Genomic DNA, 18,834 nt, shown 5'->3' on the forward strand with positions numbered 1-18,834 from the left:
TATGTCCAAACACAAAAATCATCAATATTAATTATGGCATGAACTTTAATTCAGAAAGCATGTGAAATATAATTAATGCATGGTAAAATTAAGCTCATGAGATGTCCTGTCTCATCCATCAGTTAAGATCCTCCTTTGACAGATGATTTAGATGATACCTGAAATGAAATAACTGTGACCAGTGAATTCTCCAAGCATTTATGTAGTCTCAATGAAAGCAATAAGATCATTTCATTCTATATCTATGGTGTGGATCCACTGTGCATTAATCAGAAGCCTAACATATAAAAGCAGGTTCTGTGAGACCACTATTCAGAAAAGGCAGGACTTGATAAAAAAAAAGAAGTTTCTTTTATTTTATAAAATTATTTGCCTGTGCAAGATATATGTTTTTCTTTGAATAATCAGAACAGAAAAGTGGGTTTCACACAGGGCAGAAAAGTCTAGTCTATTGAACAATTTGTTTTGGACTTAGATATTCCAAAGGGCACTGTGTCAAAAACTTTGTCCTTAAATTTGTGGTGCTGTCTAGAAGAAAAAAAAACCAAGCTCTCTCTAGAGGGAATTTTTTTTCTGGATTGATCATTTTTTCCACCTTCACATTTCTTGAAAAACACATGAAGGATTTTTATCACCATAGTCTTCCCTTATCTCTGTGAGCCACAAAACAGACATTAATTTTAGTACTTCTAATGTACTCTGATCATGTCAAAATGTAAATTAAGGTGGCTTGCTTTTTAGTGAATGCTTTCTAGCTCTGGTAATTATTCTCATCAACCTTCTAGTGAGAAGGGCTTGGTTTGTTTTCAGAGCTAACAAGTCTGTCTTTACCTTCAGACCTGCCTTCAAGTACGAGAAGAAGTTCCCTTAGAATCTGAATACCTGCCTGCTGAAAGAAAGCAATTTTACAGGTAAGATCTTACAGGTCTTAAACTCTGTTCCCCAGTAAAGAATTTCTCCTGTCTGCCCAAGTAGATTGTTTCAGCAGCATGTGCTTCATCGAGGTCTCAGCTCACTGAAAAGGCTGTTGCTTTTGGTCATAAAAATAAGTAGTGTCATTTTCTCTTTGCAATGAATTCTTTCATCCAATCATATTCCTGTATGCAAATATACCATGGCTGGTTCAGATAAAAAAGCACAAATAAAGCCAAGAGCTCGGTCAGGGCAAAAATCACTCTATTCCCTTTATACCTTATTTTACCTGTGTTTCAGGAACGTCCTCAAACTTCTCAGCTGAAAACATGAAGAAGCAAGGCTCAGATACCAATCCTGCTCAAGCTATGCCAGCGCTGCCAGAACCATTAAAGGATCTGAAAATTAAGTACACCAAGGTTAGTAGCACTTGCTTTTCCTAATCTTTCTTATGCATTCTCTTCAGATAGTAGGATGTGCTCATTTTAACCTTATATGAACTATGGAAGCCATTGTAAATTAGTGCTTGAAATATTTATTCTGTCTGAATTCTGACTTTACACATATTAGCAAGTGATGTTCAGTGATACTTTTAAACTAATTTAAAGCACCTATAGTGCATGGATGATAGAATTGTTCCATACTTCACTTGCTGTGGGTATTGTTTTTCCCCTGAAACAAATTTCCATCAATGATAAGTTTACCAGAAAGTATAAATGGAGCAAAGATGGAAATATTTCTACTATATTTTTTTCAGAAGAGTGAATTAAAACAGCAAGTTAAAATGTTAGCATATTGCATTGTGTTATAAGCAGATTCAAATAATTATACTAGATAAGCTTACACAGAAAGGGGAGTGTGAAAACAAAACTAAAATAAAATAAATTCTGGTCACATATCTACATGTGAGAAAGTTAATCTCATTTTGAATTTGCTTTTCAGGTAAACAGATATCTCATAAACTACTAATCTAACTATGCAATATTACCATAAACTTCTTGAAATAGAAAATTCTTTCCATATAGAGTTAAAAATATACAGATAAAGAAGGTCTGAATTCAGAATTATGTTTCCAGCTTTAAAAGAGTCTGCTGGTTGCATAACATAATATTGTATTGTAACACATAGAGATCTGCTAGAACTTTTTTCAAAGTGTTGGCAGAAATTTTACCCTCTGAAACATTCAGGTTTAAATTGATCAGAAAGGACCTCTTATCTCTGGAGATTCTTGGTTAAGGTTCTTTTATTTTTCTTTATACCATTGCAAGGAAAATAATTTTATTTCTAGAACCACTGTAAAATTTCTTTTTCTAAAGCAGGTATTCACCTAAATTACTTCTTTTAAATGCCATGCTATCCTTTTTTTCTAATGGAAAAAACTTAACCATGTTTTACTACATGTCTTTCTTGAATAAATCATGCAGGATCTTACTTTGTAAATATTTACCAGGAAATATATATAGTTCTGCCATGGCATAGCCTGCTACTGCTCTTCCTGTCTCAAAAAAATTTTACTCTTTGACTTTTTAGTTTTCCAAAGGAAAACAATTAACTTGAGAAAAACACCAACTGATGTAACTGAATATGCAAGACACAAATTCCTGTAAATATTTCCATCTTTCTAAAATATTTCATTATTAAAATCTATTTTGTTAGTAAAAAAAAGCAACCACCAGCCAGCATTGCTGAAAAGTCTAGTCTGTATTATGCAATCAAGGAGAATGTCACTTAATAGATACTTCTTTTGCCTTGACAATAGGTACCATTTCCTTAAAAGTTGCATATAAATTCTAACTGTGTAGAAATGCAATGCACTTGTTTACAAAATCTACCACATCTGTGGAGGGTTGATATTTGCAATGCTTTCCTCTTGTCTTCAAATATCACACAGGATTTTCTGAAAGCCCCAGCAGTGTACTGGAAGATAGGGAGTTGGGAAAATAAAGATGTCACCCCATACACAATACGCATCCCACAATTTAATAAGGTCTTTGGACTCTTGTGTTCTTACCCAACCCATTCTTCTCCTGTCCTATACAAGTTAGATCATGGGATGTGGATGACTAGTAACACTGGAAGAATCAAGATGAAGGATACACCAATTACTGCCAATGTATTAACCTTTCTGTCTAAATCACCTAGAACCAAATGCTTCATCTTCATAACCTCCAATTTCTCTTTTTCTACTATTACATAATACTAACAATCATCACAAAAGGATCTGAAGAGAGATCTGCAGGAGATCTTCCAAGGACTCTCTTTACTTAACAGTCTTTCTGTTTTATTTTCTTTGATTGGGATCATTTGTGGCTTTTGCATGGGGTTCACTTAACTGAATGATTTATAGATTGGTATAACTATATTTCAGAGTAAGCCTTTTACATATAGTATTACACTTAACACTCTTCATGAAATTCGACTTTCAGACATCAAATCAAATGTATTTTAAACACTGAAATTGGCTTGTGTTTTGGACCATAAAGTAATCTGGAATTGGTTTCATATATGAACCTCCTTTAAAGATTTCCATTAACCCACTGAGTTTTGGTAGCTAGCTAAAAATGTGGTAGTAAATATTTTACTTAGTCAACACTGAGGAATTAGACAATGATTGTTTGACAAATGCTTTCTGTCATGATGCTTTCACATACACTAAAACCTGTAGTACTCCTTTAATCAGGGAAACTCAGATTAGTTAATTATTAGGTTGTCAAGTTACATGAGGGGGAGAAAAGAGTTGAACATTCTTTTGCTTAGCTACATGTGGAATATCAGGAAGTGTGGAAGAGTAAGACACTGAATTAAAGAAAAGTTATAGCTGAACACTAAAATGCTGTAGACACTAGCTTCAAAAGCAAAGATGAGGCATAAAAAATGTAATTGGAATATCTGAGAAAAGGCAATGAGTTAGAAAGGTACTATAGAAACTTACTCTTTCTAAGATCAGCTCACTTTGTGGACACAAAGTCACTAAATGGAAAATCAAAAAAATTACACAGTATTTAATAGAAAGAGCATGTTCTGTGATTATTAGTCCATTGCAGCAGTAAAATGTAATTCCTGCATCAATAATAGCATATTGAAAGGGAGGGAAAAGAAGTTACATGAGCTATTAGCCAAATATTAGCTTCTTGTAAGGAAAACCTGAGGGGGAGAAAAGAAAGAGATTTCGCAGCAGCATCTATATTGACATGTTTGCTTAAAGCTTAAATTTTCATTCTTTGGTAATACCTTAATAAATGCCACATATTTTGATTTTATTGCTCAAAGAATACAGTGAGATTCCATGACATATTTTGAGACTAGTAAATTAGAACTTGGAGCACTTGAAATGAGCCTCCTCTTGGGCCACAAAACTTTAAGTCTTAGATGTATCTGTAAAATTTACTGCCAAGTAAATTTTTGGTGAGTATTGTACTCAAGAATACCTGAGTGGCTGTCACAACCTATATAAGCTGGAGTGAACAGGTACAACAATTATTCAGCACTGGGCACCACCTCACAAGAGTGCTGCTGAGCTGCCTCCAGCATGTGTCCAGCCTCAGCCCTGGTGTCTCCTCATTGTTGCTGGCCTGTAAAAACGTGCTGGGTGTGTGATTCCCTGCTTCACAGTCCACATGGGAAAGCTTGACAGTAGTCAGACGTGCAAGGGTTCAAATCTGGTGATCACTTTTATCTCTGTAAAAAAGGAAACTGGGCTCATTTGAAAAGTATTGTCAAGAAAAAAAATTGCTATAGCCAGGGGCAGATTTAAGGTGGGAAGAGGCTTTGCTTTTTCTTATACTGAAAGTTTGGAAGAGTTTCTGATATCTAAACAGAAGATAGCTTAGACTTTTATTTCCATGTTTTAAAACCTACTTTTAATAACTAAGTTAGGAAAAGTCCACATTTTAGCTAGTTCCATTACCTTTCTTGACTACATCCCTGTATCAATTATAATGAAAATCAATATTAGTGAAATATATAAAAATTCCTCCCTAACAAACAGTGAGTTTATATAAAGAGGCTGAATATGGGATCAATGCAACAGCAGAAATTTTCTTTTGAAGCTCTACTTTTAACTTTTTTGCAGAGGTGCTGAAGCCTGAAACCCTGTACAGACTGCAAAACATTGAGCCCACAAAAAAGGCAACCCTTATTCTAAGGAAGATTAAGCAAAAAAAGTTATGTTTCATAAGATGATGAAACCTAATGTAAAGACCCTAAAATTTGTTTCAGCAGAGTTACAGTGTTGTTTGTCTGAGGAAAAGCTGTACAGAGTAAAATGCTTTCTTTCCTCATGCAGCATAGATACAAATACTGCACTTCCCATCTATCATATACTTCAAAATTAATTCACAATTCTTTCAAAATACTCCAGGACTGAAGAAAAAGAAACCAATGTCATGGTAGAAAAAAAGGCAAACTTTGGGTCTTTGCTTAAGTCACCTGAGTGACAGAGTGACAAAATCAACTGTGTAAACAAGGACAGAAATACTGTAGTCTTGGAGGTAACTTCAACACCAAATGGATTGTATTAGATCATTTGAACTGAAATCAATTATTTCAGAAATGTAAGATTTTTTTGCCCTATGGCACTGAGGAATAAAGACATCTGAATCCTTTTGACTGATGTTGCCATCTGATTTAAAATACTAAGCTCTAACAGTGTACAGTCTCATCTACTGGAAATCTGTATTTGCAGTTCGACTGCAAAGAAATCTGACCAATCGTTAACTCCTGGGTTGGGGCTGTGGAAATAATGAAAAAATATCTTCTCTCCTAAAAGTTTACAGTTGCAAAACATCTGTAACAGTATTTCTAAATCTTTGCAAAAATTTGTGTCCCAAAACCTCCTGGGCCATAGTCAATCTCCACAGATAACCCACTGCACAGCGCCTGCCATAGAGGGGTAGGTCCTTTGCATCTATGTGTGAAGAACTGTCAGTGGAGTTCTTGCTCACTGACAAAATACTGTAACCTATTGCAGGATGATCCCAAACATTGTTCTCCCCAGCAGGTCAGGGCTGTTGCTGGAGGCTGCTGTTAGCTGGTATTTCAGTGTTGCCTGGGTTAAGAGATCCGCGTCCTGTTTGTAGCAAACGCTCCACAGCATTTTATGAGCATGGCTGCATCTACATTAATGAGTACAGCTGCCTGAATTGTGCTAATACAGCTTACATGAGAGTTTTGACTTTTTCCTTTCCCATCTTTCTTGCCCCCATTTTGCAAGGCTGCTATCTAGCTTATGAAAGACATCTGGGTCGTTTGATTTATACAACTCTGATACAATATTTTATATATATTTCATATAATGAATTTATGTTTTAAATAGGAATGGTATTAGAAACATTAATAAGAAATATATTCTAAACTAATTTTATGGGTGATATTGATTGGTGCAATAAATGTAGTACTTAAACAAGCACTTTAAATATTTCCAAAAATGGTATGTTTTTGTATTATTCCTTTCACAGACAGATAAGAATTTGGCATACTGTAACATCATAGCAGTGTTATGCTAATATTTACCTTTTACTTTGTCTCTTTTCTTGGCAATGTCCTTTTTTGTATTAACCATTTCACTGCTGTCTTTGTCCTTTCACTACAATTGCAATTTTGTGTGGAATTTCTTATAACTTGCTTCATCACCGATCAGAAATTTCCATGGGCTTAAATATTTATTTCACAGACAGCTTTTGTTAAATCAGGAGTTTGCTGGTCAGTCTTGATGGTCAGAGATGGCAATGACACTGTATAAGTTGCCCACATGAAGACAAATAGAAACATACAGGACTGTATTAATATAGTACAGGAATATGTTAATATATTAATGGATTGTTTCTATATCCAGTTAGAGATATTAATTTTATCAGTATTGATGGTTATTGATAAACTATTCACCAATTATTGACAACTTCTCAAGCAATTTTAGCACTATGCAGAAAATTTATTCCCTGAAAACTGTCGCACTTTAATAATATCTGTTGTGGTGGTGGAAGGATTTATTCTTCAAGTTTCTGTGACAAGAAGTATTTATCCTGTAATTCTGGTGTCTTGATATGGGCTTGCCCTCAGTCAATCATCATCTTCTTTGCCTGCACCAAAGTATTTTCTAGTTTTCTGTTTCAAAGTTCCTGCTACTCTAAGCAGCAGCGCTACATTGTTTATCCTAATGGAGAGTGCTAGCTGGCCTCACTCCAGTGACTAACTGTGGGGCAAGATGCCTTGGCTCTAGAGAGAAGTACAATTTGAGCTCAAAATACCTGTTACAGTGAGTCAGAGCCTGACATGTCCTTACAGATGAGTGCAATTGAGATTTCACAGTGCCATGGCACTTGAAGGCAATGAAAAGGGAGGGCACCAGCCCACCAGCATCGGGAAGGTGGGCTCAGGGTACTGGGAGGACAGCTTATCATGGCACATCCATTTCAGTGCTGACCTGAACCCAGAGATAACAGAGGTTCAGGCAGAGAAAGACAGGTTAACTTTGTTGTTAACTTTGGACTGAATACCTTATCATGTCCACTTCTAGAAGCAATGTACAAAATCCTTATTAGCAACATACAAAACCCTCTTCAACAGCTGTGCATTTATCAGGTCTTTTCAATGAGCATTTCCTTTCTGTTTCAAGGCTAACTTACAGGTAGAAAATAAATTAAATCACTTGGATCATTTTACCAACAGTGCCCAAGACACGGCAGGTTCTAGAGTAATACAAATCTTGTGTGCCCACAGGTAAGACCCAGGCTCTGTTTTCCATTTGTGAACAAAGATGAGTACCTCAAATTTCACCCTGAGGTTCTTATGCATGTCCTAAGCATACAGAACCATGTGGATGCAAATCTGTGTGATGTACTCTAATATAACCCTAGTTGAGCAGGGAGACTGGACCATTTGACCCCACTGTGGTCCCTTCCAGCCTTATCCATTCTGTGATTCTTTAAGTCTTTCAATTGACTATGACAGGGTTTTTTCAGTCTCAGCTTCAATTAAAAAAAAAAAAAAAATCTGCTATTATTATATAATATTGTTGTACTATTTCTTCCTCTGCAGATATTTATAAACAATGAATGGCATGATTCAGTCAGTGGTAAAAAATTTGCAGTCTTTAACCCTGCAAATGAGGAGAAAATCTGTGAGGTTGAAGAAGGCGACAAGGTAAGGTTTTCTTTCTTGCCCTTAGCTGTAACTTTATTTTCAGTGTATATTAGAAGCAGGAAGGCAAGCAGCCTTGTGTGACATAAAACATCACCTCAGATTTACCTACTTCATCCTGTACACCTTCTTTCACTCACCCTAATAAACCTTTTTTTTTTTTTTTTTTAAGAGACACAGGAAAACTGCTTTACCTTACTCTCATATGAGAAAAGTTATGAAGAAATAATTTAGCTGATTTGTTTTACTAATATTATTGATTCTTTTTCTTATCTGTGATGGTTGACATCTAAAAGTTTAATTGGGATTTTATTTTATTTTATTCTGCTATGTTTTCTTCATTACAAAGTAATATGATCTTGTTCATTACACATTTATATAAGGCTTTTCCTTATAGAAAATATAAAAAGGACAAATACTTATCATTTCCCACAAATTTTGTGAAGATGATCACTGCCATGAGTATTTTAGCTTACATGTATTCTCAATACTGCCTCCTTCAGACATTTTGTTTTGTGAAAAACATATTGGAACATAGTCCTAAAAAGTGCTTTGAAATTGAAGGTAGCCTAACAAACAGTTACTAATTCCTCCCAAACTAACCTCCTTAAAGAATGTTGAATCAATGAAGCAGATGACTAAAAAAATCATTGAAGACTGTAAAGAAACATTTTTTATATATATTTATGAGATTCTGTTGTTGGAAGTTTCAGATAGATGCCATGTAATCAAAGATATAATGAAAACCTAAGCCCTAATCTCTGTATTTTTGTTATATGGTCTGTTTCTCTTATAAACAGGATTTGCTAGTGCTACTATATAGTTTAAATGTAAGGAAGTTGGTAGTTCTTTTAAATGGGATAGATAATGTGCTTAACAGCATTAAAAGTGCTGACCAAAGAAAGGTTGGTGTTTTTTTAATATAGTCTTCGAAAGTAAGTACAAGAAGTGAAGATGTGATTTCCAATTCACATGATTCTAACTGGAAATAAAGCTGGTTTTATAATTACTGGTTTAGTTCTTGCACATACGTATTTAATTATCTACATTCCCATTTCTAAGTCAATCTTGCATTCAAAAATTAAAAAAAATTCATGTTTCTCACAAAATTATATATTCATTTTAGTAAAGAAATGTGCATCTCTAGAATGTTTTGTATAACCAGCATTTTTTAAGCTTAGCATCAAAGTGTTAAAAACCTTTTTATCCAGTAGAACTAATGTAAAACTTATAAGTTTGTCAGTGTTATAGGTTCACCAAAAAATATTACCAATAAAAAAAGCATATGCTTTTTCAGAGAACAGAAATTCAGACTGAAATAAAATTCTCTTTTGAGAAATACACTCGGAATAGAATCATCTTTGAATTAAATCTTTCTTATTTTGGTCTGTAATCTCATCATGACTTTTGTAATAATCTTTGTCTCTAATGTTGTCTAGTACTTGAGAAATAGTGACCACAAATGATTAAGAAGGTCATAATGAAGACACATTTTTAACATTTTCTTAGAAAAAACATGGCTGAGAAAGTTTGACTTTTAATTATTTCACCTGGAGTTAAATAATTTTTAAAAATTTAGAAACCTGAAGTTTTTCAAAGGTTTTACTTTTCTTTAATACTTGTTATTAATTAATAGTGCTGAGATGCTGATAAATTATCATCTCCAAATTAAATTACTCATAACCTGCAACTGTTCAGTTACCATTCAAGATTTTTGTAGATTTCTTTCCTTACAAGCTCTCTAACAACTCATTAAATAAAGAGATAATACTATTCAACACACAGGTTTGCCTTCTCTTCAATAATTTTGCAAACTAATAGGTAATGACAACTGCTATTAACTAAATTGACTAGTGAATTGTGCAGATCTAGTAAATTACACAGCCATTATGAACCTAATATGCAAGAGGCTAGACTTCAAATAATGAGCCAGGAGATTTTAGGAATTTAATTTATGTATACAATAGGGTTGACAAAGGGCTGTCCACTGCCTTGCAATGGTATTTTAAAAAACAAGAGGAGATTACAAAGAACAGACGTATATGTGGGTGAGAATTGTTTTCTTCCACTTTGACGGCTCTTTCAAGCTACATTCCTAATCCTAAAGGCCCCTAGTAATAATTAAGCAGCTCACCAAATGGTCAGCATATGTAAAATAAATGTACTTCTGTGAAAAAAAATCTCAACTGGCTCAAAAGGAGTCTTTATGCTCATAGTGTAGATTTATGTAATGAAATTAAATTTCATACAGCTGAAGAACAATATTTTTTATTGCTTTTCATTCACAGCCTTATATTACTCTTATATTGTTTTTCTTGTCTTAATTATTTCTCCACTTCTAGCAGAAAGAACACCAGACAATGTAACGTTAATTTACATTGTCGTATTCATATGACATTTTTTCCCTTCTCCTTTTCCAGCTAAGGCCAAGCCACAACCCTTGAGTCCCAATGCAAAGATGTAGAAAATTTGTGATAGGGATCACAGAAAGTGATGATGTGTTTGACAACATGCTGACAGATTCTGAAGAAAAGCAATTCTTAGTTTGGTAGATTTCAGCTACCTGGTATAGGTGACTGGTCAATATTACTCTACAGTAATGGCTATGCTATTCATATAGTCCCTTCCTATCTTTTCCCAAATTTCTTGGAAAATGTTTTGGAAGTTCTGAGACCTTCTGCCTCACAGGTGTGTGCTGGGCTTTCCAAGCCACTAACACACCCCCCTTACAGCTTCTTAAAATTAATTGATGGCTACCAACATCAGTTAAAGATCCAAGAGCTGGTTGATGTTTAAAGCAATTGACTACAATGTTGACTCAGTTGAATTTACTGACTTAGCCAACCTTGATAATGATTTCCCTGGAGGAGATATTAGCAAACAGCAATACAAAAATGTTTGAAAGGTATCCTTCCAACACTGCATGAAAATTTCTCTGGGAAATGTGGCATACATAGAAACTTTTTTTTTTTCTTTTTTTTTCTCAAAATTTTTTGTTTCCACCAAAACACCTAGAATAAACCTCTTTTTTATATCACTGTTTTTGTTGGTAAATTTTACAAGAACTTTGAAATACTGAAGAATTCAAGTACTAAAAGCCTGTTTTCAAGAAATTTTAATAGTTTTTTCTTAAACCATAGAATACCCTTTGCACAGAATAGTTACATTGTAATTATTCTTCTATAGTGAAAACCAAATGATAAATAACAAAATATGTGATAAAAACCACTAATGGACCAACAAATTATCTTCTATGTGCAAAGACAATGTTTAGACTTCAAAATACTTAAGCTTAGCTATACAAACCTGGCTTATTTTTAAAATAATTTTATACATAAATATTTCTTAACACTTTCAAAAATAAATTTACTGATTTGTCTTCCTTAATAATAAATTCGTTTAATAAATAATTTTATGAGACACCCTAAGGAACAGGCTTTTCTAATCTGGTCTTCATTACACCATAAGATACTTTCAGATGATGCATAATTAAGCATTTACCTTATAGACTTAGGCGTCTCTTTATAAATAAAAGAGATTAAATTGTATCATCAATGTAAGTGCTTGGTGCATAGAAAGAGCTTTAAAAATCTAAATTTTAAAAATAGAATTCTTTTATATATTTTTATTTTGGAAACTTTGAGAAGCCTCTGTTTCTCATAGAATTTTACCCTGCTGAAATAACAACAGAAGTGTTTGAAAGAAAATAACGGACATATTTAACATTATTGATACTAATTTTGATTAGATTGGATTGTTTCTCTTATTTAAACTTTATGTTAAGCATATAATGAACTTTACCCATTCAATAGCGAAAAAAGCTTATGACAGAACCAATTGTTGATCATGTCAGTGTTTTTGCTTTCCCCACAGGCAGATATAGACAAGGCAGTTAAAGCAGCCAGAAAGGCTTTTGAGCTTGGCTCAACCTGGCGTACGATGGACGCTTCAGAGCGAGGAAGGCTCTTGAATAAACTGGCTGACTTAGTCGAAAGAGATCGTCTGATTTTAGCTGTGAGTATGATATCTGAACAAAAGGACAAGGAAAAAAGTCCTGATTTTTAAAGAAAGACACAAGCAAGTCAAACATGCCTACTTTTCGGAAAATTAGACTGTCTCAATATTTGTTTTTTTTCTCTGTAGCAAATGGGTATCACTAAGCTGGCTTGCACTCTGGTCTATTAACACCCTATATCCACAAAGTACTTGAGTATTTGATTAGCTTTAAAGTGATAATAAACTACCTACAACCACAGTAATTTGAATCATTGATTCTTAAAGGCACATTAACATTGATCACATGGTAAATGCTTGTCTAAATCAAAGTCAGCATCAAGGCCCAAATTCAAATCAAAGCCTGAATCAAGGCCTAAACTCTAAACCTGGCTCCATGTTTATAGATGATATAAGTCAGAACCGGAAGAAACTTTGAATTCCATTAATCTGTATTTTCTTATCCAGCTTACAACTAGTAATGAATGATAAAGCTTAACCAGAACCAAAGGCAGCAATGGATTTTTTTAAAGGATCAATACCATGAGTGCTGGGGATTTATGCCCTCTCTTTACAAACCACTGTGTATTGGCTACTTTACCACACTTAACAGAAAGCATATAAGTTGTAATGCTCTCACCTTAGATTGTGCTCTAAGGCAAGAAATGACATAAATACAAATGCATCAATAATGACTAATATCCTCTTCTCCTTGTTTTAAACTCCACATATGATACTATTACTAAGGTGATTTCTCTGCTATTTCAAGCACATTCTGGAATTAAAATTTAGGTGGAATAATTGCTTGTGTTAAAGATGAATCCTGGTTTTCTGCAAGCAGCATAAAAATTTAGAGAAGGAGGAGTATCCAACATCCAGGATCATCACTCAGACTGATCTTGTTACAATTTGAAGTATTTAGCCATTAGCCACAAAACTTATAGATAAACTCATAAAATTTAAACCCTATGTAAAATCCTATATAAAATTTAAACCCTATGTAAAATCTGCAAAGCATCTGTTGCCCATTATATGTCCTTATGACTGTAGTAGAGTTTCTCAGGAGAAACCTTGTGTGAGTGGAACTTAGGTCCTTTAATATGCTAGATTTGAGTTGAGAGAGATAAAAATTTAAGAGAGCTACATTCTAATTAGAGCAGTATGCCATCTATCCATTAAATAATTGGATGAGCTGGCATTTGTTTCTTTATTGTACAGTCTAAGGCATTACAAATGCAAAGCTGATGAAGATAAAACCTTTTTTTCCACAGAAAAGATGAAACATTGAATTAGTTTTTGTTCACATTTGCCATTTTCATAATATGAAAGAATCATTTCTCCCTAAGGCCCCTTCCAACTCTCTATTTTACTGACTTTATTTATATTTCCTACAACTTAATTACTTTATTAACTATTTCCCTTTTTAGAAAAGGTATGTATGAGTAAAGTTCTTTCCAGACTTAGACGAGGTTTTCTCAACTCATAGTTTATCCTACCTGTAAAATAGTACTATGGAATAACACATACTCCTGCACACTAGAGACCAAAATAGATGTCCAAAGCTCATTGCAAAGTCATATTCCTGTGTTCAAAATTATTCCATTTCAGTGCTTTATTTATTGATGAGATGCTGAAGAGGCTCAGCAACCCTGTCAATAGGCAACTGAAAGAGTAAAAGGTACTGAAAGAGCCACAGAGAATTGTGTTGCTTAGGATTCAATCTCATGATGTTGAAGGCAATAGATTTCATAAATTTGAGGCCAGGGAAAAATTTTCTTCCATGTCCAAACAGAACAAAAACAGTGCCACATATATTGCCTGGAATTGCATGGGCATATCTCATTTAATCTGTTCTTGTTGCTAAGAGCCATCAAGCATTGCTGTCTTCTCTGTTCTGTTCTCTCCCCAAGTATGATGTCTGAATTGTGACCAGTTAACTAAAAATGTGGACTTCTCAGGGGAGGTGCTGATGAAAAACTGTTCTTGGAGGATCAATCTGTTGATCCAGTCTGAAATGCTAAAGAATGCCCATCTGATTGCATCTTGAAATTATAGTTTAGATCTTAAAACTATAGTTTGGGCTCTGCCTGCTGAATATCGTAACAGGATTGTTCATAAAAATCGAAGGTCCTCAATCTCTCTGTTTTGGAAAGCTTGAGAAAAATATTCTTGAAGTGTCAAAAATATGTTGATTCTAATTAAGAACTTCTCATGATGTTTATGTCCCAACAGTAAGGGACATGGAAATTAATCCAAACCAATCTGATTTGGCTGGAAAGCAACCCTATTTAGAGACTCTCTTCTGTATACCGTTTATTTTTCATAATGAATTTTTTTCACTTAAGAGTTCTAGATGGCACAGGTCCTTCCTTTGCACATAAAACACTCAAGGTGTATTTAGGATATTTTTTTACAAGATTTGAGTATTGCTGATATTTTATTAAATACACTCATTTTATTTGCATTCATTATTTGCACTGTCTCTTGCCTCATCTCTTGATCTGTGCTTGCAAAATATTTAACATAAAGTAGAACTGTGTAAGTTTCTGATGATAATATATGGGAGAGAACGTTTTTGAGTAAATCTTACTGTTACAAATGCGTCACAATCATGCTCTCTGCATAGCTCAATACAAATAAACCATCATGAAAATTATCTAGCTTGTAAATTTCTACATACAGCTTTTCAAAATGTGTTCTTCAGAGGGGAGGTAATCTAAATGTTTGTTCCGAAGCTGAAATCCTCTAAGTGAACCACCAAAAGCTAAAGTACAAACCACAAACAAAAGGACCATTATCAGTATTTGACATTAACATTTTAATTGCTGTTGTCTGCAGACAATGGAAACCATTGATGGTGGGAAGCTCTTTTCCACAGCCTATCTAATGGATTTGGGTGCCTGTATCAAAACTTTACGCTACTATGCAGGCTGGGCTGATAAAATCCATGGGCGTACTGTTCCAATGGGTGAGTAGCTCCGAGATAACAAAACTACAGAACTGAGGCCAACACAAGCTGTAAATAACTGACTCTAATCTAAAAGTTGTGTAACAGAGAAAATATCTCAAATGGAAAATATTTTGGAAAGTTTATAAGATAGATTATTAAAGATTTGTCATAGTTCTCCATTTAAACATTTAGTGTAAGTCTTCACATTTATTTCTTGCTCAATGCACTATTAACAAGTACTGTTTATGGACAAAAAAAAAATAACCATTATGTACATCTAAGAAATGAAGTAGGCTACTTTTGCATAGCAATGTATAGTTTATACAAGACTATAGTAGGGAGACCTGGGTGTCTACATATTTGAGCAAAGATTAGCACAAAGCAGTAATATTTACTTCAGTGATTGGATAAGTACTAGGAAAAGTACTAAGAGATAGGAATGAGGAAACAGCATTTGCTAAAATTTCATTCCATTCCTTTTCCCATTAAGCAGCTCTATGAAAACATTGTCTCTCTAGCTACCTTGTCTCAGAAAGACAAAGTAAAGAATGGTAATAAAGAAGGAATTAAGGAAAAGGTAATAAAGAAGGAATTAAGGAAAACTAGAGTGATAAATACTTCCAACTTTTTTGCCTCATGTAGACTTCTATACTAGGTTTAATGGAACACATATTTATTTGAATCAAAGAGAATTTTTTATTTAATGGATTTGATTTAAGCTAAGATCTAATATTAAAAAATGTCTGATATGTACCTAGGATTTAAAAGAGAAGTTTTTGAAAGAAAAAAAAAAAGGTGATAAAAGAAAAAAGAAATGAGAAATGCTTATTGGTGTGCTGTGCATACCATATTGAGAAGCAGGGTTGTCACTGAAAGAAGACAGTCAGACTGGAAAAATCAAACCTTGGAGCTATGAAGAAAGTAGACATTGAATCCAGATGTACTTTATGGATTTTACATAGTTAAGATTTTGAAAATATCATCTATAAGTAAAATTGTATCCAGCTATGTTTGGCACCCTACTTTGTCATCTTTCTGATTTAACTGTTCCTCACAAATGCTTTGTCTGAATGTCTAATTTATTTCTTTTTCCCATAGATGGAAACTTTTTTACATTTACAAGACATGAGCCTATTGGGGTGTGTGGCCAAATTATTCCTGTAAGTTGGAACCATTTATGTAAACACAAATGTTTCCTTTTGAAATTTCACCTATGCAAGTGCCTTTGTGAAATGCTACTAATCAGAAATTTTCAGGTCCTGAAAGACAGAGACTATCCTGAGTAATTCTGATTCATCAGTTTATGATGAGTTAATTTGGTTAAACATTGTCCCCCTCCTCCCTGTATATGGAGAGAAAATAAATCTCGAAAGTTTGACTTACGAAATAATTTGAAAGATGGAATTGTTTTGTTGAAACTGAATGAATTAGAAACAAACATGTAGGGGAGTGTAATATTTACGGTCTATAATGTTTAAGCCTATAACCCTATAAACAATAAGCACTTTAAGACCTAAAATGTCTATTCTGCTCCGTACAGCATTCAGATGGCTGGATCTTTATTTATGGCTAAGACTCATTCACCATGATGGTGGTACAAGTTTCAACATAATGAATGTGTCCAACAAAGCTCCTGTTTGGCACATCTAAATTCCCACATTTGAACTTGCTCTTTTTAACTGAAATTTCAAAAGGCCTACCTGAGTCTGATCATTCAAAACACTTGAGAAGTTCAAGTTCTAAATTTATTTGTGAAGTCTATATATATTATTTTTTGGCTGGTGTCTGTGAAAATAGTTGCATGCACAAGGCTCTCCTAATCCACCTATCGCCTCACACATGGTAGTTATGAGCAGCCTCACCTGACCTGTGTGACAACTCAACAGATTCTGAAAAAGTCATCTTGTCTATAAGGTCTGCTCAGACATATGGGTCCTACTCATGTTCCTGATGTCTTTAAGCTGGTCTTGAAAATTTGTTATATCTTTAGACAACAACATTGATTTGGAGAACATAGCTTGAGTATATTTGAATCCAGTCCCTAGGAGAGCTTGGGAAACTGCTGGTGTAGATCCTTTTTTAGGTCAGACACAAGACATTTCAAGAAAAACACTCAGCCAAGCTATCCTAAAGAGCTAGAAACACTAGATGTGACCATTTAAAATATAATTATCTACTGGAAGTACAAGCTGCAGTTAGTTCAAACACTGACTTCCCTCATAAAATGTTATGTATTTCCAAGTATGTCTTCATTTTCTCTCCACTGAAATACAAAACAACAAACTGGAGGTTTATATATAGAGCAAAATTGTGAGGACTATGTGCATGTTGCAAACCACTTTTCATAGCTCACCATTTCTACTTCCTTTCACTTATGCAGTTCTACTTTAACAATGAATAATGCAGGAAACCCTGTAATCTCTCACTTTATATTATTTATGCTCCCATTATTTTTGGGGCTGGGGTGAGTCTGAAAGGAGACAAGGAGAGAAAAAAAGAAGCGTCACATGTATATTCCTCCTTTCTGGCATAATAGATAACTCTTAATAGCCTTTTTCCCCATTTCTAAAGGGGGTCTATTGAGCTGAGGCTTTGTTTTATATGGCTTCCCAATTCTTTTTCAAAAGAAAAAGAATTTCAAAAGATGTGACATCTTCATTCTGCAAGGAGTTCAACAAAAAGTTCAGCCATCCAGTTGAAAATTTGTAATAGAAAAGGCTGAGGTATTTTGGAGATGTATTAGAAATAGGATATACTTTCTCGTCTGTCTTTCAGTGGAACTTCCCATTGATTATGTTCACCTGGAAGATTGCCCCTGCCCTTTGTTGTGGAAACACGGTGGTTGTCAAACCAGCAGAACAAACTCCACTCAGTGCGCTTTACATGGGATCCTTAATTAAAGAGGTAAGTCACCAACCACAGAGTTATTTGCCTCTCTCAGAAATGTAAGAGTACACGGCAGCTGAAATGCCACAAAGGTAATATAAGACAGGCTCATTGCATGCCTAGCCTTGAACTGTGAACTCACTTTGCTGTAAACCAGTGAAACTAAACCAGGGCAAAAGCATGCATATCTTTCAGCCTAGTAAACACACAAAAAATCTCACAACAACAATCTAGTAAACTCCACTCATTGGCAGATATATTTGTATTACAAAAACGCAGTACTTTTCAAAGTCAAAAGCAAACAAGGAGTCAAGTGCAGAGTACTTGGAAGTGGGTGGCAATGACTATTAGCATAGTTATCACAGAAAATAACCTGTTTGTGCAGCTTGCTTTTTTCTTTTTTTTCTTTTTTTTTTTTTCTTTTTTTTTTTTTTTTTTAGCTGAACAAGGTTTTCATCCACCTAAGTTTATTATTAACAGGAAGCTGTAAAATCAAGCTGGTGGCTGCTGCCAAACCTATGAATTCTCTTCAGACATAAACTGTGAGAAGACACTTTGTGGTCCTGAGCAAGGGGTGTGTCAGTTTCTTTAGAAAGTTAGCGTCTCCAAAGCTAACTATTGTGCCCAGTCCAGCAAACACCCAAAGAGAACAGTAAAACAGTTTCGCTTTCTTCCCAATAAAATCAACAAATACAATCTGAGGTGTTTCAAAAGTTGGCACAGATGTCAATAATCACCAGTTCAGTAACCTTGCAGAGTTTTAATGGCAATGACTTGGCACATTTTATAATTTTGCTTTGAAACAGTGATTCAGCAGAGCATACTGACTGGTTGTGTGTTAATATTACACAGAAATGAAATGATTATCAGAATGGAGCCAAGTCCTGCTGTTATTGCATCACACAGTAACTGCTATTAGATAATATGGGGGAGAAGGAATAGCTTTAAAAAATATC

General features: G+C 34.4%; 1 protein-coding gene across 2 annotated transcripts in view; it reads left to right on the top strand.

Moving 5' to 3' along the window:
- The first annotated feature begins 786 nt into the window (after positions 1 to 786).
- ALDH1A1 (aldehyde dehydrogenase 1 family member A1) overlaps positions 787 to 18,834 on the top strand; it is a 30,044-nt gene continuing 11,996 nt past the window's right edge. The window contains exons 1-7 of one of the 2 annotated variants that reach the window (XM_083884022.1): positions 787 to 911; positions 1,213 to 1,331; positions 7,948 to 8,052; positions 11,923 to 12,063; positions 14,881 to 15,010; positions 16,091 to 16,152; positions 17,768 to 17,896. In XM_083884022.1, coding sequence (XP_083740148.1) covers positions 1,242 to 1,331; positions 7,948 to 8,052; positions 11,923 to 12,063; positions 14,881 to 15,010; positions 16,091 to 16,152; positions 17,768 to 17,896 — 657 coding nt within the window. In that variant the 5' untranslated portion in view covers positions 787 to 911; positions 1,213 to 1,241. Of the gene's footprint in view, positions 912 to 1,139; positions 1,332 to 7,947; positions 8,053 to 11,922; positions 12,064 to 14,880; positions 15,011 to 16,090; positions 16,153 to 17,767; positions 17,897 to 18,834 lie in introns of those variants that run through there. The other variant, XM_083884021.1, reaches the window with a different exon arrangement.

Source organism: Zosterops lateralis (assembly GCF_965231275.1).
Source record: "Zosterops lateralis genome assembly, chromosome: Z".
NCBI lineage: Eukaryota > Metazoa > Chordata > Aves > Passeriformes > Zosteropidae > Zosterops > Zosterops lateralis.